This window comes from Falco rusticolus, chromosome 2, assembly GCF_015220075.1.
Source record: "Falco rusticolus isolate bFalRus1 chromosome 2, bFalRus1.pri, whole genome shotgun sequence".
In the NCBI taxonomy this organism is placed as follows: domain Eukaryota; kingdom Metazoa; phylum Chordata; class Aves; order Falconiformes; family Falconidae; genus Falco; species Falco rusticolus.
The window spans coordinates 81,375,307-81,397,883 of record NC_051188.1 but is presented as its reverse complement, the minus strand read 5'-3'; the positions used below and the strand labels follow the sequence as shown (position 1 = coordinate 81,397,883).

The 22,577-nt window shown below is 40.0% G+C and overlaps 1 protein-coding gene across 1 annotated transcript in view; it reads right to left on the bottom strand.

Annotated features, from left to right (window-relative positions):
* Positions 1-22,577, bottom strand: part of EFHC2 (EF-hand domain containing 2) — a 61,375-nt gene that overhangs the window by 24,051 nt on the left and 14,747 nt on the right. The window contains 7 exon segments of the mRNA XM_037378373.1: positions 1,584-1,726; positions 2,708-2,873; positions 10,730-10,868; positions 11,194-11,301; positions 12,869-13,120; positions 15,969-15,993; positions 15,995-16,190. Coding sequence (XP_037234270.1) covers positions 1,584-1,726; positions 2,708-2,873; positions 10,730-10,868; positions 11,194-11,301; positions 12,869-13,120; positions 15,969-15,993; positions 15,995-16,190 — 1,029 coding nt within the window.

Here is a 22,577-nt window from a genome sequence, read left to right as displayed (position 1 = left end):
TGCAGGGCACTCTAAATGACTTAGCAGCACCACTGGCACAGAAAAGAGTACTCTAGGAATACAGGAGGGTCTAGACATTCACCACACCTTCATTTTTTATGGATGTGATGTTCATCATAGGTCTGAAAAGGATTAACATCAGAAATCATTTTCAATAAAGGCTTAAATGTGGGGTTGCAAGAGTACTTAGTCTTCAACTGTAAGCTAAATAACTCGACCTCAGAAAGTCAACTGCTGGAACCAGAGCCTGAAGCAAAGGGGAGTGAACAGTCCCCCTAGGGCAGTCTTCGCTCTAGACAGTGAGCTGGAAGTACCAGATAGGCCAGTACTGAGCACGGTGAGCTGGTCCCCATTGCAGGGTGCACCTGAAATACCACGCTAAGGTACTCTGTGCCAAGAAGTGATATTGTGATAGAGGGCAATTCAAGCAGTATCAAAAGAGCTAGTCACAAGGTTTCACAAGAACCTAACAAGATAACTAAGGAAACCTTCTATTACTCTTTCCTCCTTGTCTCTGAGAGACTGTGATTTCCTGATTTTTTTTCTCTCTGATTTTATCAGTCAGTCCTTTGACTGCACATGTTGAGAGATGCCACAGCATTTCTGGATGTTAACTGTTCTGAAACTGTTCCTGCAGACGTTTTGTGGCCTTCACAGAAATACACTAATCTCTCCAACAAGATCACTCTTAGCCCAAGGCTTCCCTGTCTCTCTGAGTTACTGACTTTCTGACACCCTTTCCAGTGCTGTGTCCTTCCATCTGTGTGCAAGACACTCCAAGGAAATAAAAAAATGCTTGAAAATCACAAAACCTTTCATATCCTCAGTTGGAGGCAGCCTACAACAGACAACAGTAGTCAAAAGAATTTAACCATGACAACATTGGGTGACCATGCTCCAGCAATAGGATAAATGTGATAAAGCAACTGAGAAGTAACAAAGCATTTGTCACTTAAAACACGGGTAGTCTGGCTCTTGATCTTCAGTTCAGTATTATACACACACACGTGCATACACAGACACTAGTGCAGGGCAACCTTCACTCTTCAGATGCTCAACACTACATGATTAATGTTGAAGTGTGTTAAAAATATCACAGCTGTTTTGTTTTCATAAGCTGCTTCTATACAATGGATGCTATATAGGTTTCATAACACCATAACACAATCCCACAAAATAAAGCATTTACTCTTTCATTCTTGATGTCTTACATTTCGCATCCCTATTTATCACCAGTTACAATTCCTGTATGTTATCTACTACAAAAGCAAATGTTTAAAGGCCAGATTTGCAAATTAAAATGTAATAAAAGTTCTAACACATTAAACATCCACTTCCGAAAGGATATTGTGAAGTACTGTCATACAATGAACAGAGCTGTTGTGAGTGATGAAGGTTATAAATTAATGTGACATAGAGCTATGCAAGATAATGCAGTAGACCTGCTGATGTAATTCCCATTGCATTTAAAAATCCATATCCCTGCTTCTGCTAGTGCCGAGTCCGGCCACAATGTTTATTGTAAACTCTAATCAAATGAGCAGGGCAACTGGGACTGATTGCAAGACATTACTGCATCTTACCTGTGTTTTGCTGTGTATGTTCAAAAACTGAAATGGTGTCATCACTCAGGAAGTAGGAAATAATAAATCTCCGATCCTTGTCAACAGGACTATCTGTGGTGAGTTTTGCAAGAAAGCGCAGTATGTTACTTTGCATGCCACTTCTAAAAAGCAAAGAGGCAAGAAATCAAAAACAGAGTCAGCACTAAGAAATGCATTCTCCTGAGTTTTGTAACATACATTAATTGTGTTATTCCTGGACCAAGAAGGGAAATGGTGTAAGATTCCCTACTTTTGTCAAAAAACATTTTCAGCTTAAATTAACAGAACCAGCTAGTCAGTCAGATAGAAAAGAATCATTTTCAGGAGAAAATTACTTCTCTGCCACAGGTCTGGAATGAATTTGTATTCATTCCAGAAAATTTATGAAGGAAGAACACATTTAGGTAGGTATATTTTCAAATCAAATTCTGAACAGCAATACATACTAGGATTATCTGCACAAAATCAGGCCCACCAGATGATGTTACTAGTTGGATATTTGTTCAGTGATCGTGCTGCAAATGTTTTATTGCACCACTATATATACACTATCAATACATTCCCAAGCCTTTTGCTAATAGCTTTCTTCTTTTAGGGAGGTTCTACAGGTGAATCTCTAGCATATGACCTTGTGTTCTGCTTAGGCTTCAACAACCACTGTCTGACAAAACATTTCATAATGGAAAGGAAAAAGTTAATGCTTTAATATAGCTAGAGTAAACTGCATGAAATTCAGCAGACAAAAAAAGCAAATGCCAGAAAGTCAAACAGAAAAACAAATCAGTGTTGGACTGCTGAAGCACACGAAATTCCTGACTAATACCTAGACTAAGACTTCTATCAAACTCCTACTGAAGACAGCAAAAGGGGAGGAGGTAGGCAATGGGAGGGTGAGAATATTTGCCTTCTCAGAAGATAAATTTTACTGAGTTTGGAGAATAATTATTAGGGTACCATGTCACTAAACTAGTCCTGGTGCACCTGTCCCTTAGAAGTCTGATGAGCTGCAAATTTTGCTGAAAAAATTACAGCCCTACTTAACATTTATCTCCTTCATGAAAAGATGTAATTAAATAAACTGGAATTATTTTTCACTGAAATACCTGTCTTTCTCCATGAATTTCTTGAAATCTTTTTGGGGAGGCTTGGGAAGCAGACCCATACAGGAGCACAGAGAATCCTCTTCGGAACCAAATCCAGTATAAGGAGGAAATGGGATTTTTGGTTTTGGAGGTGATGGAGTCTTATATGGAACTGGGGTGAAATCCTCTACAACAAAGACAGCAAGACTTATTTATTACTGTTCTGATGAAGCCATTCTACGAAGGATTTAAACTTCCAATATGAATACTTATTAGCCTATTTCTGTAACAGAGCACTGATCAATGTCAAACCAGGATCCTTCCTACTGTTACAGTGTAGAGTTACTCCATAGAAGCCAACAGCAAAATCATAATTTCTTCAAGGGTTTCAGGACTTCACCTATAATCTTAAAATGTTTGACAAACATCATTAAGACACACAGGCAAAAGGAAAGACAAATATAGTTTCAAAATGGGATAAAATAATAAATTAGCAATTCTAAATTAATTTTTCAGTTTTATTCTTTGAGACAACTTGACTAAGTAAATATGAGTTTCCTGTCCTCTGGTTTTTGCCAGAGGAAAATAAATACATAAGTAAATAAAATTTTATTCATTATTTAAATCATACATATATGAGAAGAATTTGGTACATTGAAGCCAATAGCTTCAGTCCACACCTCACTTTATATAGAGTTTTGGAAGCTTTGTTTTCCCTCATTCTCCCCAGTCAAAAGTCTTTCCTTGCAGTGATCAATGGTCCTGACTATCCCAGATACACAGCAGGAGCTCTCCTGACTTAGCAGAGACATGACTGGTCAGGGACGTGCACTCACTTCCCGTAGCAGTTGCTCCCAAAAGCCCAGCTGCCCTATGGTCCCTCCTTACTCCTCTCTTGGTGAAAATCTTACTGTACCATTTGGCCCGTTTGCTTCCCTGCACTGCTCTCCTGCTGCAACACAGCTTCCAGCTGCCAGTGGGGTTCACGTAAAACTTCAACAGAGTAATACCGTCTGCTGCTTAAATAAGGTTAATGGAAAATGGAAAAGGCAAGAGGAAGTAAGTAACTTGTATATGGGAGAAAGTAAACGGGCAGGCCTGAGGCAAATGAAGACATAAATCACAGGAATATAGGATAATTCAGGTTGGATGGGACCTCAGGAGGTCTCTAGTGTAGTCTCCTGCTTAGGAGAGTCAGCCCCAGGCCAGAGCAGGCTGCTCAGGGCTGTGTTCAGCTGGGGCTTGACACCTTCCAGGACGGAGCCTGCACAGCCTGCCCTGGCAGCAAAGTTTTTCCTGACGCCCAGCCCTGAGCCTCTTGTTTCCACTTAGGCATGCTGTCTCGTGCCTTCCTGCCATACACCCCTGCAAGGAGCCAGGCTGCCTTGTCTCAGCCACCTCCCCATGGGTGGGTGCCGGCAGGGGCCTGGGGCCCTTCCCAGGCTGAGCAAGCCCTGCTCCCTGGGATGTGTTCCTCAGCCCTGACTGTCCTGTGGCCCCACCTGACCTCACACTGGCCGGTCCGTGTCTTTCCTCTCCTGGCATACCCAAAAGGGGACACAGTAACTTGATGAGGTCTAACAAGTGCTGAGCAGAGGGGGATAGTCACTTTGCTTGATCTTGGGGCAGCCCAGGCTGCAGCTGGTCCTCTTTGCTGTGGCCCCAAGCCCAGCCTGCTGCCCCCCACAACCCACAGAGCCCTTCCTGCACCAACACGGATGCAACATGTAGGTCGGAGCCAAGTGGCACAGCACTGCCTGCACGGAGCATCACCTCCTTGCCTGGTGGGCTGGAGATGCTGCCCTGAAGAAGGGAGAGCTGCCTGGGCTAGTAATTGAAAGAGAAACAAGGCAAACTGGAAGATGGATCACAAACCACAGCCTAGGGGGCAAAAGGTGATTTAGGTGACCAGTGTATAAAAGTGGATCCTGTAAAAAAGATTTTCAAAAATTTAACTTTTCTACCCAGAACCGAAGAGAGATGAATAACCTAAATGTGTAGCATGGGTTTCAGTGCAAATAGAGGAGAATGACAAAACTGCCGTCACTCGGAACATTTTCTGAATTGGTTTGTGATTGAAATGTTTTAAACACGGATATATCAGAAGATCAAAGCAACATACTTTCTTAAAATCTTGACTTGCCTAACATCAGTATGAAATTGAAAAATATAGAAAGCATTCAGATGTCAGAGTTTTTCTTTGACTTGAAAAAACAATGAGGTCTTCTTTGGCCTTTACCTCTCAGAAGAATATGGTCTGAAAAGCTAATGCCTTCACCTGGATCAGGTGAAAGGGGGTTTTGCAAAAATCATGCCAACATTTTTCTCCATAAAAAATGCACGTGCCCTTTCTGTGATTCAGAAGTGCAAAGGCCAAGCCCCTACGTGAAAGAAACTCCATTCAGCAATTTTCACAGCCACCTCACGTGTGTATGTAAACGTGCATCGAAATACCGTTTCCCAGACGCCGTTTGTGACAAAATTGCCTCCCGAGCCCTGTGCAGTGTGCCACGTTGCACCCCTTCGGCACGCCGCTCCCGTGACGATTACCGGGGGCGATGCCACCCGAGCTACCGGGAGCCGGGAGGAACACCCCGCTCCCCAGGGATGGCGCCCACCGCCCCGCCGGGGGCTGGCGCGCGCCGTTCCCGCGCTCCCACAGCGCCACCTCGTGGCCGCGCGGCAGCCCACGCGCCGCGCCCCGCCCCGCCCCGCCGCGCGCTGAGGTCCGCAGCTCCCCTGCTTCTAATTAGGGTCTTGACTCTCTTTATCATCCTTAACCATTTTTATTTTTTTTTAATTATTCAGTATGTGAATCGGCACTAATAATTTCTCCCTCAGCGTCCGGAGGTTTGTGGCAGTGTATTCCAGCAGAAACAAACCCCGTCTCTTTGCACGGCCGCAAATAACTCGCTTCCTGCCAGAAGAGTTTGGGAAGCCAGGACAGGCGGTTGAACTGATGAACCCAAAAGACAAGCTCATGTGTTTCCACGCCGGTCACAGTGCATGCACATTAGTACTCACGCATAAGGCATTCATCAAGAAATCCTAAAGCATTTCCCTTTGCATGTACTTTAGCACATGTGGATGAAAATTAGATTTATAAACTAGAAGGAAACTACAAATAAAGAGGAATATCATGTTAGCCCCAGAGTACACTGAATCCCTCACAACCCAAGACTGGAGTAAACAGAGTCCAAAGGGAAGTTCTGTGCTTTGGTTCCCACCCTTTCCCCAAATAAAATGACCTTATTTCATTCAGATTCACTACAGAGAGCAAGGCAAATGTCCAGCCTCGTGCCACCTACAGCTTCCAGGATTTTAAAGGATTATATATTCAGATTCTCTCCTGTGAATAACAACGTTCAGAAAGAAATTGCCATGCAGAAATACAGTTTATGAAACTAGTTAAAAACCTGTTTCTGCAACATTTAAACAGCCCCATGAGGTGCAGTAGACTAACGGCCGTACCCAACCTCAAATCTCATTTCAACTTTGCTCTGCCACACAACGGTGGGGTAGAATCAGACAACTTGCACTTACACAAAAAATGCACTCCCCTCAAGGTTATCACTGTTTCTTAAGAAAATTACCTCTGTCCAGTCTGGAAAAAGAATCAATGCTCTCTTCTTCCAGGCTGTAACATTTTCAGTGAGAATCTACAGTGGGTAGAGGATAAATTGAAAGTCCAGGATTACAAATTTCTACTTCCAGAAAGAATAGCACAAGTATTTCTCCCATAGACAATTTCACCCCTTGTTACTGCATCAATTGATGCCCAGCAGGAGAAGGCTGGCTCTAGGGGATTTATTTCACATATATATTTCAGATATATAGTATATCAAATGTACCACATACTAGTAACTTTTTCTCATGACATCAAAATCTGAGTGAGAGTTGAAAAAGCACCAGTAACAGCAAGAAACAAAACAACTCCAGCTTTAGCATTTTTAACATCTTTAGCATATAAACAAGCTGAAGATAAGGATAGCCGCCTTAAGAAAAACTAAACTCTTCAAGAAGAATTTGTTGCCACAGAGGCAGCATTAAACCAGCTTGAATAGGCTTGTCTGCTTTTAGTTTCAGTATAGACTTTAAGATTTTGGTATACATCATAAGATTACCTTCTGCCCTCAGTTGAAGAACTGTAAGAAACCCCTCGTGCTAGATAAAACCATTTTCAAGGAAGAGTCAAGTGCTACGTATTTTGGATTAGAGTGATAACCATACTGAATATCAGCATATCCCAAGCAGGCAAGAAATTCTACCTCCAGAGGAAGAGGACAGACACCTCTGAGCATTACAGCTGAGAACAGGAGAGAGATATCCCACTAGCCTTTGACAATAGAAGAGGTGGTGATAACCTGGAGGGATGACACTTTAACATGATGATTCCTACACATAAGAGGAGATGTATAACAAACAGCTGAGACCTGTTTTTGTGAGAGTCTGTCCCACAATTTAGGCAAGAAGTAAAATAAGAAGACAATACCACCACTTTCACAACTTTGACATGCAGGATTAAAGAAAACCTAATGCTCATAGAACCGTCCATGCAGCTAAAACATGGCAGTGTTCACTCTGATTCAAAGAAAATCTCCTTCAACAGAGTCTGCCTTCATGATTACTCCAGTTACCTAAGGAAAAAAGGCATCTCTAAATGCACAAGTATATTTAGAAGCTGCTGCTCAGTCTCCACCACATGTAGTGGAGAGGTTAGACGCCACAGAGACTCTGATCTCTGATGAGTCTACTGAAAATTGGCAGCAGGCTTTAATGCCCCCACTGAGGGAAAAGTAAGAAGTCAGCTGTTATCCAGCAACAGCTGCCTGGCCAAAAGCACACACGTACTGGCCAGCCGATCACCCCGCACGCTGCTCTGCCCAGGCAGCAGGTCAGAGAGGGAGCCTGAGAAATGAGGGGGTGGGAGAGGGAGGAGAGCTGGGACAGGAGAGGAATCACAGGGTGCTGCGAAAAGGCGTAACAGACAGGCTTGGGAGGTGCCGGGACATTGAATAAAAATCAGTAGGAAACCAGATTTTACTGGTTTTGTTCCTTCAAGAACAATCTGTTACTTAAAAAAGAACACTTGATACTCAACTCTACACTTTATACTCAATTCTGTGCCAAGATACTGTATTTAGTGAAAAGAATGAGTATCAGCTTCCCCCCACGCCCCGCACATCAGTATATTTTAAGTTTCAGCTGGCTGACCATAACACCTACATGGCTATAGAATATTTTTCTCCTCTGAGGCTAACACTAGCAAGTCTGGACAGATAATATCACACACATTAAGGCGTTTTTTTCTCTTGTATTCATAGCACTGCTAGATGACATTAATGTCATTAGCTTCCTGTTGAAGGGCATTAGCTATTGTTTATCCGTGGAAAAGCTCTCCTTGCTTTTCACAAAACGGTATAAAGAGTAAACAGGCAAACCCACATTGGAAATATATCAGATATCATAATCACTCACTTCAAGGGAAATCTAAACTGCCCTTAATTCTCCTAAAGGGCAAATTCCACCAGAAAACAACTACTACTGAAACTGTGGAGTCAAAAATAAATGTTGGACTCTTTAATGGCTTTGGCAGAAGAGTATAAATTGAAGTAATGTGAAAACACAGTAACAAACAGCTGAATTGATACCATGAGGTGCTGAGCCCTGTGCCTTGATTTAAGAACTAATTTATCCACTTGCTTACTTTTACTTAAGTAAATGGTCTCCCTGGACTCAAACTGCAATTAAGCATGTTTCAGTGTTTAATTGGATGGAAGCAGAATGCCAGGCACTTTGTGGGACTAAGCCCACTGAGAGTACCTTGTATGTCCACCAGACACAAACAAAATTTCTAACTCACTAAGAATAAATGGTGAAACCTCACCTTTTCAAAGCCTGCTTCTAAGCCAAAAACTAGCTTGATTCTACTCCTAGTCCCTTCTAGTTAAAAAGTCACCCTACATTTTTTTTTTTAATCCTGATGGGGAAGCAAGGAGGAATTTCACAGCAAATCGTGAGAATCTTTTATCTCGAAGAAAGAGTGTATTTTCTCTGAACAAGACAGGCTGCATCAAGATGGATGTTTTTTTCATGTGAGACAGAGTCTCTGCTATCATGTATCCTTAAGGGTACGTGCAAAATGCTTCCCAGTTTTCTGCAGGTCTCAGCTAGAGCACATCTTTGTGTGTTATGTGTTAAGGAGGCAGAGAAACTGGAGAGAGCACTGAGAAAAAACAGAAAAATTATCACAGATATAAAAGAATGGACTATGGGGAAAGACTGAAAGGTTTCCCCTAGCAGCAAATGGCCTGGGAGGAGGGTAGGTTGGTAAAACAGTGTATTGGAATAGTGTTCGAATATGTACAAGGTTGTTACAAAAAGAGGATACTGAGCCATTTTTCTCCATGTCCAGTAACATGTAAGACAAAAAAGTTACTCGCTCAGTTTACACAAACAAGCTTCTGAGTAGCTATTAAGCAGCATTTTTAACTATGAGGTTAGGACAAGATACCTCAGGAGGCAAAGAAATCTCCTCTACTCGAGGGTGCTGATAAAAGGCTATACAAACATCAGTCAGTGACCTCATGTATATATGCTATCCTGCCTCAGAACAATGGGAATGGACTAGACCACCTACGGTCCCACTTTTCTAGAATTCTGCACATCAACAACTTCTGACTTCTCCTAACTTATAAACCACCTAACTTTAATACCCAGAGACAGAACCAGTAATGACTGAGCCAGCGTTATAAGAGGGGGAGAGCCTTTGCGTTCATGTAACACTTGGCTATATTGCTTGGTTGATACAGAATGGTCAGCTGCGTTTCATTTATTGCCTGCTGTGAGTAAGAAATCCCCATTCACTGTTCCAGGATATTTTGCTCAGGCAGAAGATACTGCTGCCAAACAGCGGCAAGCAGTCTTGGCTGAAGAAATACTCAGGGAAGAACCCCCTGTTTTGCATCTCTGGAGTCAGACTCACTGTTATTATAGATAATACTATGGATATTGAATATGGCTTCCTCACACACTGGCCAGTATAAGAAAAGATTTATTTCGGTACAGATGTGCCAAGCTATTATTAAAAAAGTCCTTATGAGTCATGTTTTGCAATTAAGAAATTAGTGTTGTAATGGCAGTGCTACAACATTTCTTTCCCCCAATGCAGCAGACAAGCTTTGATCCAAACACTACACTATCTGATCACAAGTCAAGCTGAAAGAAATAGTCTACTCAGGTATTTTGTTTCACAGTGTGAGAGAAAGGCCATAGTAGGATTCTTCCAACCGTCTCTGAACAGTCAGACACTTAGCTATACTTTTTGAACGAATGAACTGCCAGAAATTAACTAAGTTGTTTTTGCACAAAGATGTCCATAATAGAACCATTAGCAAGTCTGACTGAGGGAATTCAAAGACAGATAAATGAAAGCCCCTATTGTTATACATTTCCAAAATGCTTTTCCATTGTGGACATAGTTGCTAAATGTTTCCAGAATTCAGCACTGAAACTTCACGGGATACATACTCTAATGGTCCAGAATACACAAAACTGCATTGTAAAAACCAATAATGTGATACACTACTACTGCCTTGTCAGAAAATCTTATTATGTGAGGATTCTGACATCCATATAAAATGAAACATAGTATAATGGGGAATAATTTAGCTCATTCTACTTACTCGCTCACTACATGCTCTTCATTATTTTCTGACTGCAAACACAGCTATTGGAATGGGAGGGGAAAGGAAAGGAGAAGAAATGGCAGCCTATCCATATGACTATTTTGTCATTCTAGTTTTAAAATAGAGACAGTTAGGAACAGAAAATCTACATTATGTGTTAGTTTTCAATGGAGTAACATATAAAAAAGCCCTTCTGGATCACCTGCAAAATTACTGCTTTGCTGTTAACAGCCTACAACAGATTGTTATTGCTAAAGGTTTTAATGAACATGTTTTGTCAGTAATAAATTCAAGACAGCTCTGTCAAACAAAGTGTAAAAATGCTCATAAGGAAAGGATAATTATCACTACTTACCAATTCCGTACTTTGTCCTGTAATATTCTTTAGTGAATTCATCACAATCACAGAGTATTATCTTCCTTCCCCAAACATTAATTACTGCCCCTATTTTCAGGTCACTGTCTCTGTAAAATTCCTGATGCACTGCTCCTGTCTAATGAAAGAGGAAACTTTTATATAGCAGCTCTATAAATCTCAGAATCCCACAACCTTTCTTAAAATCTAGGTCATTTAGTGCATGTGATTTAAAATGTAACCTTCATAGCCCATTTGCAAGCATTTTTCACCCCATGCTAACCTACATCACTTTCACAAATACAGAATTTACATACAGTAAATCTCAGTAGCTTTCATTTGCACTATTCTCCAGTGGAAACACAATATTATAACTAACTCTGTTGTAGAGGATAACAACCACAGAAATTACAAAAACTACTATAAAGACATTCAACAGCTGGAAGCATTCAGTAACATCTGACCTTACGATTGTCCAGAATGTACCGGTCTCTGTTTCCTAACTTTCCAAACACATTGAGAACAGTGCGACTGGTGATTGCACCTGGCTGATACAGCTCACTAGGAGCACACTGCAAGAAAAAAGACAAACTCTTAAGAAATAGAGTTAACAGCAAAGAAAAAGAACTGTTACCTTAGAATTAGCAGGGTTTTTACAGACTGTTACTGCAGTATTTTCTTGGGAGACTTTTTAGTAAATTGTAAGTTAAGATTACAACACTAAACCTAAAAGCCAGTTATACATCAAAAGCCGGTATGTATGCCAGAAGCAGCATTCAGAATCTTACTGTGTATCCAGGAGTAAAGTCTGCATTTTCTTGGAAGTAAACAGAAAGTAAAGGTTAGCGCACACAAAGTAGCACATCGTTGTCAACATCTGTTCTAAAAGCTATTATTTTGATGGGTAATAATTATAAAAACATGCATAAGAACCACTCAGAGTTGGTCCTACTGTACGCTAAACACTGCACATATACATGGGATTCAAGTCAGAATGATTCTATTGCTAAAAATGTTAGTATTTTTCTTTCTATTGTGAGTTTCAAAATTACAATAGTAATTTATCCTAGTAATATCAAACTTAATACACAAACGCACTACATTTTTAAAAATTATGAACAAACTGTTGATGCAGGGTAACCAAATTGAGTTATTTTGTCTTACCACCTTCCCTGACACCCCAACTTTTGACTGATCTCCTCTGCTGTCCTTCTCAAAATTTCCACTGAATTCAGAGAAAGCCAGCCCTTAAAATTGCAACATGCACTTCAGTGGTAGAAGAGGTCTGGTAATAGAGCCACTGCTAAATCAGCATCTCAGAACATCAGATACACAAGGTGAGAAAAATGCAGTATTTTTCTGAATGTTTTTTGCTATAAAATCTCACATAGATCTATAGCATCATAAATAGATGACTAGTATTAGAAGGAAAGGAGAGAAATATTTCCCAGTATTTCACTCCATCTGTGGGTTGAGTTATTCTATCACCAGGTTCTGTTCAGAGTGATACAGAATTGTATCCAGCTTATTAATTTTATAGTTATAATAAGTTAGAGGACTCAAACCCCTTAAAGATTTCGCCAAGAGGAGCATTCCCAAATAAGCACCTGATTAATGCCTGACAAAGCTCATTCATGGATTCCTATTGATTTTAACTAGATTTGCATAAGGCCCCAATTTTAAGAAATCACTCTAGATTTGCTAGAAGGAAGTAATGTTACGGAATACTAAACCTGGACTTTTCCAAAGGTTCCAATATAAGACATGGATCAAATCTGAATTCACCTCAGTTTTACATTAGTTTATCAGTATTAATTACTTTTACGGACTTCCATTAATGCAGAACTTTATTAATACCTTTACCTTAATACTCTAACATGGCAGAAAGAAAACCATAGGATATCTTTCTGACTAAACTGTCTCCTTTAATTTAGGCATGACAAGCCTGAAGTTATTTTTTTCCCATCACTTATTATTATACAAATGTGTGCAAAACCTAAATCATGCAATTATGATTAATACTCTGACAACACTTTCTAAACATCATTACAAACCTAATACAGGATTTTTAAAATAAGGCATTTAATATTTCTTAATTAGCAGAAGAATTTGAAATAAACTGAAATTTTCATTCCTGACCTTTGGAAGCTTATCTCTTCTGAGGAAAAGTGGAACTGCATCCCGGCCTGAGTTTACTGGTATGATTTCTTTTAGATCAATAGTATCATCAGACAAATAATAGTGCAGAACAAGTTCCCGTGGGTCATGAAACATGGATTTGGGATCATCCCACACACAGAAAAAACGTAAAACATGTCCATCATGCTCCAGAAATTGTTTCAAAGTGTCAATGCGCTCATAAGGACGCAGTGGCTTCATACTATCCAGAATCTGCAGATAAAGTAGAAATTTAGAGAAACACCTTTTTAATTATTTGCTCTTAAAAACAAGATAACAAACTGCAGTGTACCATCTAATCTTAAAACATGCTTTTAAGATTTTCAAATAACACCACATAACTACAATACATGAAACACTATTTAAGCCATTACCAAAGAACTATTTACAGGGTTGCTGTGCCCTCAGAAAACATATGAAAAGAATTTTGGATTGGTTTTGATCCTTGTTTTTCTTGCAATAAGGTCCTTCAGATCAGGGAACTGTTGAATTATTTATAGTACAGCTCATATTTTCAAATTGCCCACGGTAATCAGATGACTACAACTCCAAACAGCATCACCCTTCCTGATTTACCTCCTTAAAAAGTATTTTTTATAGATGATGTGGTATAAAGAATTAATTCTTTCCTTTCCCTTTAATGTTTTCTTTCTTTTAGCTTTAAAACATAGTTTCTTAACTTTTGCTTCATGTCATACAGTTGGCAGGTACTGGGTATGTGTGTTCTCTCAACATACACCAATAGGTCTGAAAAGGAATAGCAAATCTCCAACTACAGATATATTCCAGCTAATGTGATCTATGACAAGATGCTATCTACAGTCATGGTTGCTGCAATATCAGTAATACTACAATAAATCAGATTCCAGGATGATGATTCAACCTGAGAACTGCATTTACATACTGTTAGTTACAGTCACATACATAAATGGTGACCTGAACATTTCCCAAGTCAAAATGCATCATGTCCAAAATCGGTTAAAGGGGCAAGACAGTCCTTCTGATCCAACATTTTACAAAATTGCTTTCAAAGAAGAATGGTGAGAGACCTCACGAGACGATGTAAGCTGAACTATCTTAACAGAAAGAACTGTTTGACTCTGCGCAGCTTATATCATTGTCTATATTTAATCTATCCACTGACGTGATTTCTGGCCTTAAAAATCTGAGAGGGAAAAGGCCTGTTCAGAGCATCAAATTTTAAAATAAGGAGAGCAGAACTAAGTTTTGCCTGCCAATGTCCCTGCTGATCTGCAGCACTCCTTCCATTTCAGGCATCATCATGCTCATACTGCTACAACCCAGTTATTGCCTTCCCAGTACCATCTTTCCTCCCTCCTGACCCTTGAAGATGCAATGAAAAACCAAATAGAGCGACAGAGCCAGATAACAGCATCCACGGGTATTGCCTCCACAACACAGAAATATGAATCTAAGGGGTCTGCTACATTTTTCATTGATGCCACTTCCTATCTCATCATATTCCTTACTTTCCTCCAGACCTTCATTTTCTGGACATCTATTAAGAGTCTGGTGCAAATGATTTAATTTTGCTCAGAACAGTCCAGAAGCAATACACAATACACACTAAATAAATAAAAAAATTACCTTCCACAAATATGTCACAGGAAAGTGAGAGCATAAAGCATCCAGAATTTGCTAAAAAACTTTACCGTAATTTCTCAACACTGAGAATACTAAGACATAGATTTTGAGTAATTTTTGGTCTTCTGATGCTCTCATTTCACAAAGCTTTTTCCCCTGCTCCATTCTCTTTAGACACACGTATGCACAATATTTGAATGTTTTGCGCTTTTTTCTTCCCCTTAAAAAAGTAATCTAAGCAGGTGACACAGTACCATATGTAATGCTGACAGTCTGCCAATATCAAGACAAGTCAGATGTGTCAATATACACCTGCACCTATGGGCCTAACCAAGGGAAAAGGAACCCATGGCTAGCCTGCGTCACCACTATGCAGAACAGGAGACGTACTACAAATACTACTTTTCACTGGAAGACTGCAAAAACCCTAAAAGTATCAATGAAGTGAATCAACATGTTGGCCTGAGAGTGCCTTAGAGATATGCAAATTGTCCTACACATCTCAGTCATAATTACCTTCCATTTTGCTGCTGAGAGCTGCAGCAGTTTCTCAATAGAAGGATTAAGTTGAATGCAACAGACACAGGGAGTATTGTTGCTTTCAGAGTATTAGGCTGGATATATAACGACAGGCTGCATATCGAGGACCAACAGTCCTAGCCGAGTCAGGTCAAGAGAAAAATAGTGTGCCATCTGCACTCATTTATTCAAGAAAAACAGAACTGAAAGAACTGTCATTATTCCCTACAGAAAACATCACTCCCACTACAAAGAGAAAAGACCCCAAATCCTGCAGAGGGAATCCACATAGCAACCAGGAGCAGTGAGTGACATTGTTGGAGGAGGGCATGGATGTGCTCCCATATACTCATGGAAGGGGGAACGGCCTTCAAAATAAAACCTCACAATCCTTAAAACGGCAGAGTGCTGTATCTGTGTGGCAGAAGAATTTGCTTTGATATATGCAAAGGGCTGTTACTAACATGTGGGGTAGACATGAAAGATAGACATATGAATAGACCAAGTGAGTGTGCAGGAAGCCATGGATGTGCTTGAACCACAACTCCAATTAGATCTTCCTTTAAACATTTTAAAAGTGTTTATTATCATTAAATTAGCTCGAGCAAAACCATAAGTAGAACATATAATAGGTCCATTTTTTTCTTTTTGGTTTAATACTGAAAGGTTTATTTTATTTTTACCAATTAATTTTGGTTTATTTCAAAAGATGTGTGAAACACATCAGGAGAAAATCAGTTATATTTTGGACTTCACTATGTTAGTACAACGAGCCATATAATAAAATTTTTAAAAGCAAGTTTTTTCTTGGGATTTATTATGTTGAAATAGCTACTTTGCTATTTGCTATTAGAGAAATATTTTATATAATGCATATTACTAATAGCAATGGCAGTTCTATTAAACCCAAGTTTTCACTATTACTGCCTCATCTGACCTTTTGCCGTTCTTTGGTGTAGGGTCATCTGGCGATCTGCGGGAGGATTTAATCTAACTCCCATCTTCCTCAAGAAATGTTTTGTAAACTGGTCACAATCTATAATCTTGTATTTTCGGGCATAAAGGATTACTTCTATGTTGATATTAAAATGATCTATAGTATAGAAACTGATTTCATAAGGAGGTGGAAGTGGAATCCGATGCCGTCGAACAATAGTTCCTGTAAAAGAATTAGAATAAATTCATAGAGTAAATATCCTTTGCTCTAAGGATCACATCACAGACTTGCTAATTTTCTATGCTGATATGACCAAAACAGCTGAAGCCATATGGGACAAACAAAATTATCCTCCATTAACAAAAGAACTACTAGGTAAGAGTATCCTTTTTAATAACAACAATATTTCACACTGATCATCTTCTGTAACTGTAAGTTCTAGTATTTTATTGAGGTTCATACAGAAAATTACCACCTTCTGGAGAAAACTGGAACCACTGGAATAAATTCCCATTTGTTGGTGCAAACATAACAGGTCGGTATTATTTCTCACTATGAAAAGAGATGTCTTTTTTTAAAAGCAACAGCAGTCTCCAGTACTCATTAGTATCATTAACTTTTCTTTTAAAAAAAAACACACCCATAAAGTTGTGCAAAAACCATGTGGTGGGGTTGTATGGGAGGGACAACATTCATCTGTAAGTTCTGCAGGGTGAGAAAAGCCATATGTAGCTAAGGTTAGAGAAAAAACCTGCCCTACCAAGGAAAAAAGTGTGACCCTATCCAGCATGGAGGCAGGCACATTCAACTAAGCTTCCTTAAGGAGCACACTGAAAGTCGAGACCACAGAGATGAGCTGGGCTGATTGCTGGGCTGCAGTAAACAATCCAGCTCAAAAATACAGAGCCGGGGAACTCATAACCCATAGTCTAACAGGAACACTATCCAAAAGAAAAAGAAAGGCCGGGAGGGTGGAGCAGAAGAAAAAAACCAGACATTTTAGCTTTGTTAAAGTAAGCACACACTTAAATTTTCCGATAGTCTTCAAATGAAAGGACTGTTATTCTGAGATCATTGTGTTTGTTTATATTTAACACATAAAAGAGAAGGAATCTGCTCTTGGTCTATCACCTGGAAAACTCACAATACATTGATGAATTGGGTAATGCTTCAAATATACTCACTGCTGATGATTAAGAGACTGAAGCATCTCTCATAGAGAAAGGTTGAGAGAGCTGGGTCTGTTCAGCCTAGAACAGAGATGGCGGGGGGTGGGGGGGGGGGGGGGGGAGGAGGGGGGGAGGTGGACTAATCAATGTTTATAAATAGCTGATGGGAGGGAATGAAGACGACAGAGCCAGACTCTTCTCTGTGGTGCCCACAGACAGGACAAGAAGGAATGGGCACAAATTAAAAGATAGAAAATTCCATCTTAACACAAGAAAATTTTTTTTACTGTGACGGTGATCAAACACTGGAACAGACTGCCCAGAAAGGTTGTGAAGTCTCCATTCCTGGAGATACTTAAAACCCAACTGGACATGGCCCTGGGTATCTGGCTTTAGCTGACCCTGCTTGGAGCAGGTGGGTTGGACTAGGCATCTTTAGACACCCCTTCCAACCTCAATGATCCGGTGATACTACAACTGTTTTAGAAACAACATATAAACTCAGCAGATTAAACAAAAATGTGACACATACATTAAAGAAAGGTGTGCAGCTGCATGTATGACGAACTACGATTTATTTTGAATAAAGTTAAGAGTTCACAAAGAACAGCAGATCAGCATACCTGGGACTAAACTTTTTTTCAGCATTATGAGAGAACAAAAAGGACAACAGTGAAAGTTTTGCCACATCAATACCTCAATATAGTCATGTGAAAATACCCTGCAGAGAATAAAAAGATCGACCAGCCTTCAACCTCAGGACCTTCACTGGGCTTACCAAGCCAGACACCTCTGTAACACCAGCTTTATAATGCAGATACCCACTGGCTAAGACCAGAGAGGAACCAGCAACCCATACTATTATAATAATTCCTTGCTACCATGGGTTCCAAACAACTTTAAAATTACAGTAATTACAAAAGGTTCAACTTCAAGACAACTACAGTAAACACAAAAAAATTCCAGAACTAAAAATAGTGCCAGTACTAACGTACTACTACAATAACAGTTTATTAGACACAATTATGTAAAAGGTCTATCTCATTATCTCTCACTACAGAACTGGATCCAGTGCCCTTCAGCTGTGCATCTGGTAGGGTTTCCCACTGAGTCCCGTTTGATGATTTTCCAGCACTGCTATTTTGTTTTGGAGGTAGGTGGGGGTGGAGGAGGGCCTGGGGAGAGAGGGGATAAAGAGAAGCAGAAAAGGACAGAGAAAGATATCTCTGTGTGGTTTTGTCTGCTGTTGAATGGCCTTATTCCCAAGTTAGTCCACGGAAATTCTTCATTGTTCGCTCTATTTCCCCAAGGACTAATCTGTATGAAATACCTTCCACTGCTACATTATCTGAGTTGTTTGTTAACTTCCAACTCCTACAATGAAAACATACCCTTAATTTTTCACGTGAATAAAGCAGCAAAGCAGATTTACTTTATGTCCTCATTAAAATAATTATTTAAGAACCCTTGAGCATTCTGATGTTTCACATGTACCAAATCCGATATTCTGGTTACTGACCTTTGATTGTAAAACAAATTTGAACCTCTACCTCCTTAAACATTACTTAGACACATATTTAAGATTCATCCTTGTGGAAATGTTAGAAAACATGGTAATTAGTACATTATAATATGATGCAAAACTGCATCACATTACCATTAACAAAACCACATACTTTAAAATGTTACCTGTTTTACACTAATCCTTCAGTCACCCCTACAAAAATCATCAGATAATATGCTGTCAGAATAGTCCTCTATATAAATGCAAATCCTGTTGAATCATCATTTTAGTGGAAACATAATGGCTCACAATTTTCTAATATGAGGTGTTTTCTGAGGGCATATTCACCTCCAATCTGGTGAATAAGCCTTCAGCTAGTTTTTCATATCACTTTTCAAAGTATAGTACACATGCCCGTTTTCTTCTGAGGGATAAGAATTTCCTTCCTAATGGAAAGTGGCTTGTGAAGATAATATCTGTAGCAATCCTTTGCTTTTATTAGGTATCACTGTACCTGATCTACACATGTAGAGGATACATTTCATATTGTTGAATTTGAAATTTAATAAAACCTGATCAGCTGAGGTTAGGTTTCAAAACAGCATTTTTAAAATTGTCCTTCCTTCTGGAAAATAATTACATCTCTACTTTTCTAGAAATTTGCTACAAGCTGTTAAAGGAGGATCTGGGCATGTGCAACACTCAGATTGCTCAGGATGGATGGCTATTCTTGATGTTTCTTTTGTTAGTTTATTGAGCAGGCTATCCTACTGCACCACCAAGCATTATTTTAAATATTTGCATCTCATCAGGCTAAAGCTCTCTACTGTGCTCTTGTAAAGGAAGTTGAAGTACTGCTTTTCTCTGACAGTGAGGGTGGCAATGAGTTCCCACACCATAATCTGCAGCGTATCTTCTTTTCTCTCAGGGCTTCTGATTATTTGGCAACTACAGCAGCAGCTTAAGAAGACCTGAATAGTAGTGAAGGCTTTTTGACTACGGGGCAGCTCATGAAGCTGAGCAGCAAATGATTATATCTCTGCTGCTACACTGCTCTGCAGGAGAAATGAAGTGGTATCAAGAACTTCCTCAGCACAGCTTTCTGACTCCCTCTGCACTACTCAAGAGTGCATCAGAGGGAAGAGAGGAATGGGTAACACCTGGAGTTTGGACACTCTTCGACTGCTTGCACAGAAAGGAGGAGAAGCAACCACTACTGTTGCTGCAATAAACAAGGGGGCTTCTTACATTCACTTACTCACTCATCTCAAAACATCTAGGCTACCATCAAGTAAGGCAAAATCACAATTACTTCCAGGCCTCAAGGGAGGCCTCTTAGATAATCGGTCACATTGGAGGAGCTGACTGCAGCTTCACTTTCCCGCTTGTGCTTTCCTCCTCTTCAGCCAGCTGGCCTTGGGAACCCAGCCAGCAGGCTGCTCCACTCTCTTTTTCAGCTGGCTGACCTTGGGGAAACCAGCCAGCTGCTCCACTCTGCTCTGGCTTGCAGGGTCTGGATTACACTGGAAGCTACAGTCAACCCCATGGGACATAAATGACCTTTTGATAAGACTGTATCAGCCAGCCACAGTCCTTTTAACTGGGAATTTAGATCTACAAAACACTTGCACTGCCATATTGAGCCTGGCTCTCTATGGGAGAATTTATTTTTATATGGGAGGAATAACTAGCACTCTTGTTCTGGAAGAAAACAGTGGAGTTTGTTATGTGGTCGAGTTTACCATCCTTCTCTTCACTCTGTACTCACTTATCTTTAGTTAGTTCTTGTGCACTGTGAGTGTCCTGGTATTTTTTGCTTTGATTCTGTTTTCTAAAGTTCAGGTTGGCCTCTGCATTCCTTTGTGTTTTGCATTGAATCTCTGTTTGTATAGATTTCTTCTAATGCTTCTAATACTTTCCAAAGTTCAAACTACAGCAAGGCAGTTTCCAAAATTAAATGAAGTTTAAACTTCAGTTATTTAGTAGCAACCTTATCTGCCCAAATTCATGTCCAAGTACAGCAGCCAATTCCATAAAGCATTTTTTAAAGTCACTGAAATACACTTCCCACAGATCATTTACTTTGTCACTCTGAGGGTTTGATCAATAGTAAAAGTACGTTTCTTAGCTGGTTTTCCCCCCGAAACCAAGTTTTTTTAGTTTTGTAAAATCATAATTGAAGTTTTAAATTCTTCTGTCTTCTTTGACCACAGCTTCACCAAATCTTCCTGCAGTCCATAAGTCTCTTTATTTTTTTCTGCAAAGCCACAAGTACTACCCACAGTGGAGAGTACGGTGGGAAACTACTACATTTCTCTGATCCCACCATGCCCAGGGACACCCATTCAGATCATCAAGCTCTCATTTGTGGGTTATGGCACAAGCACGGGTAAACCCATGGCCTTAAGGCATTAACCAGCCAAGCTAAGAAGATCTACCTTTGATCTGCCCCACCACCTGCCTTTGATCTACCCCACCACTGCTATATCTACTCTTCAAGAAGACTGCTGAGAACAGCCATTTCAGCTGTCTCTTTTACATCTTTCCCACTGGGGTAAACATCCAAGTTAAGATCCCCACCACTTTCTGCCTTCAACAGCTCAATTCCACTTTTTCCATCACTGTTTTTCACTGTTCCTCCTTTACACAACCCCTTTCCTGCCACTGCAACTCTCCAACTGCTCACACAGACTGAGCCTATCCTGCTCCTGATGTTCCCACTGTCCTTTCTTCCTTCGTATCCCCATGCCTGTGCTCCTCCATTCAGTACAGTTCGCCTATCAACAACCCAAGCTCTCCTACAGTTGAACTCTCCCTGGCACTTTAATTAACTGCAACACTGCATTTCAGCAGACATGCAGAGGACAGCATTATGGTTAAGATCCTGAACTTCAGTTCCCTTCATCATCCTGTTACGACCTTTTCTGCACGATCATGGGCAAGATTTTCATTCCTTTGTGCTTCAGTTTACAAGCTTCACAATGTAGACAATTACACTTCTGTTATTCTCAGGCTTACAAATTCCCAGTCAGGACAGAGAATTTGAATAAGATTATATATGTATTTATTTATATATATATATATATAAATACAATAAAAGAGGCAACAGGCCAATTTGTGATTGAAAACGGAGTAAGACTAGCAGTTAGTGTTTTGGGATTTCTTTTTAAGAAACACTGCCTTTGCATATATTCAACAGCACATATTTAGTTCCTTTAACATAACAACTTTGTGCTTGGTCTTCAGTTATGCAGCATGAATTTAATGCCCAAGTGCATATGAGTAAAAAATCTCTGACAGGCATCCCACCACCTTTTTCCCTCTACATCATATTAATGTCTAGGATAATAAGAATATTTATGTAGATGTTTATGATAAAGTATAGGGCCCAGGTCTTCTCATCAACTGTGAAGTCTAAATACGTCCCTAACAGTCCTTGGGCCTTTCAATCTACAGTATCTCCTCCTTCCTACACACAATCAATATGCAGAGCTTCCTTACCAGCCCAGACACCAGCAACAAATAAATTAAGTGTACTTCGAGATCCTGGAACATTTCTTTCTTATCCTTCAGCTTAATACATTGTAGATACACATTTATCCCACATAATGTACTCATACAAATTCATAGAGGCCTTCAAAATATCCTTGCATGGAAGACAGAGAGAATTCTTGTTTCTCTCTAATACTATTCAGTTAATTTTAGATTTGGTACCAAAGGTGCCTCCAACAACCATTTGAAATGAGGGAAAACTGCAGCCTTCCTGTCACCACAGGAACATGACGAGGCTGCCAGGAACATCAGGCCTGAAGGGGCAGCCTGCACAACCGATACTACAAAGACAATGAAAATTACTCTCTCCTATATTCAAAGGAATCAGCTTTAAATTTGTTTTATCCTGCTCTAATGAACCTGGCTTCCACCTTCCCTTTCAAA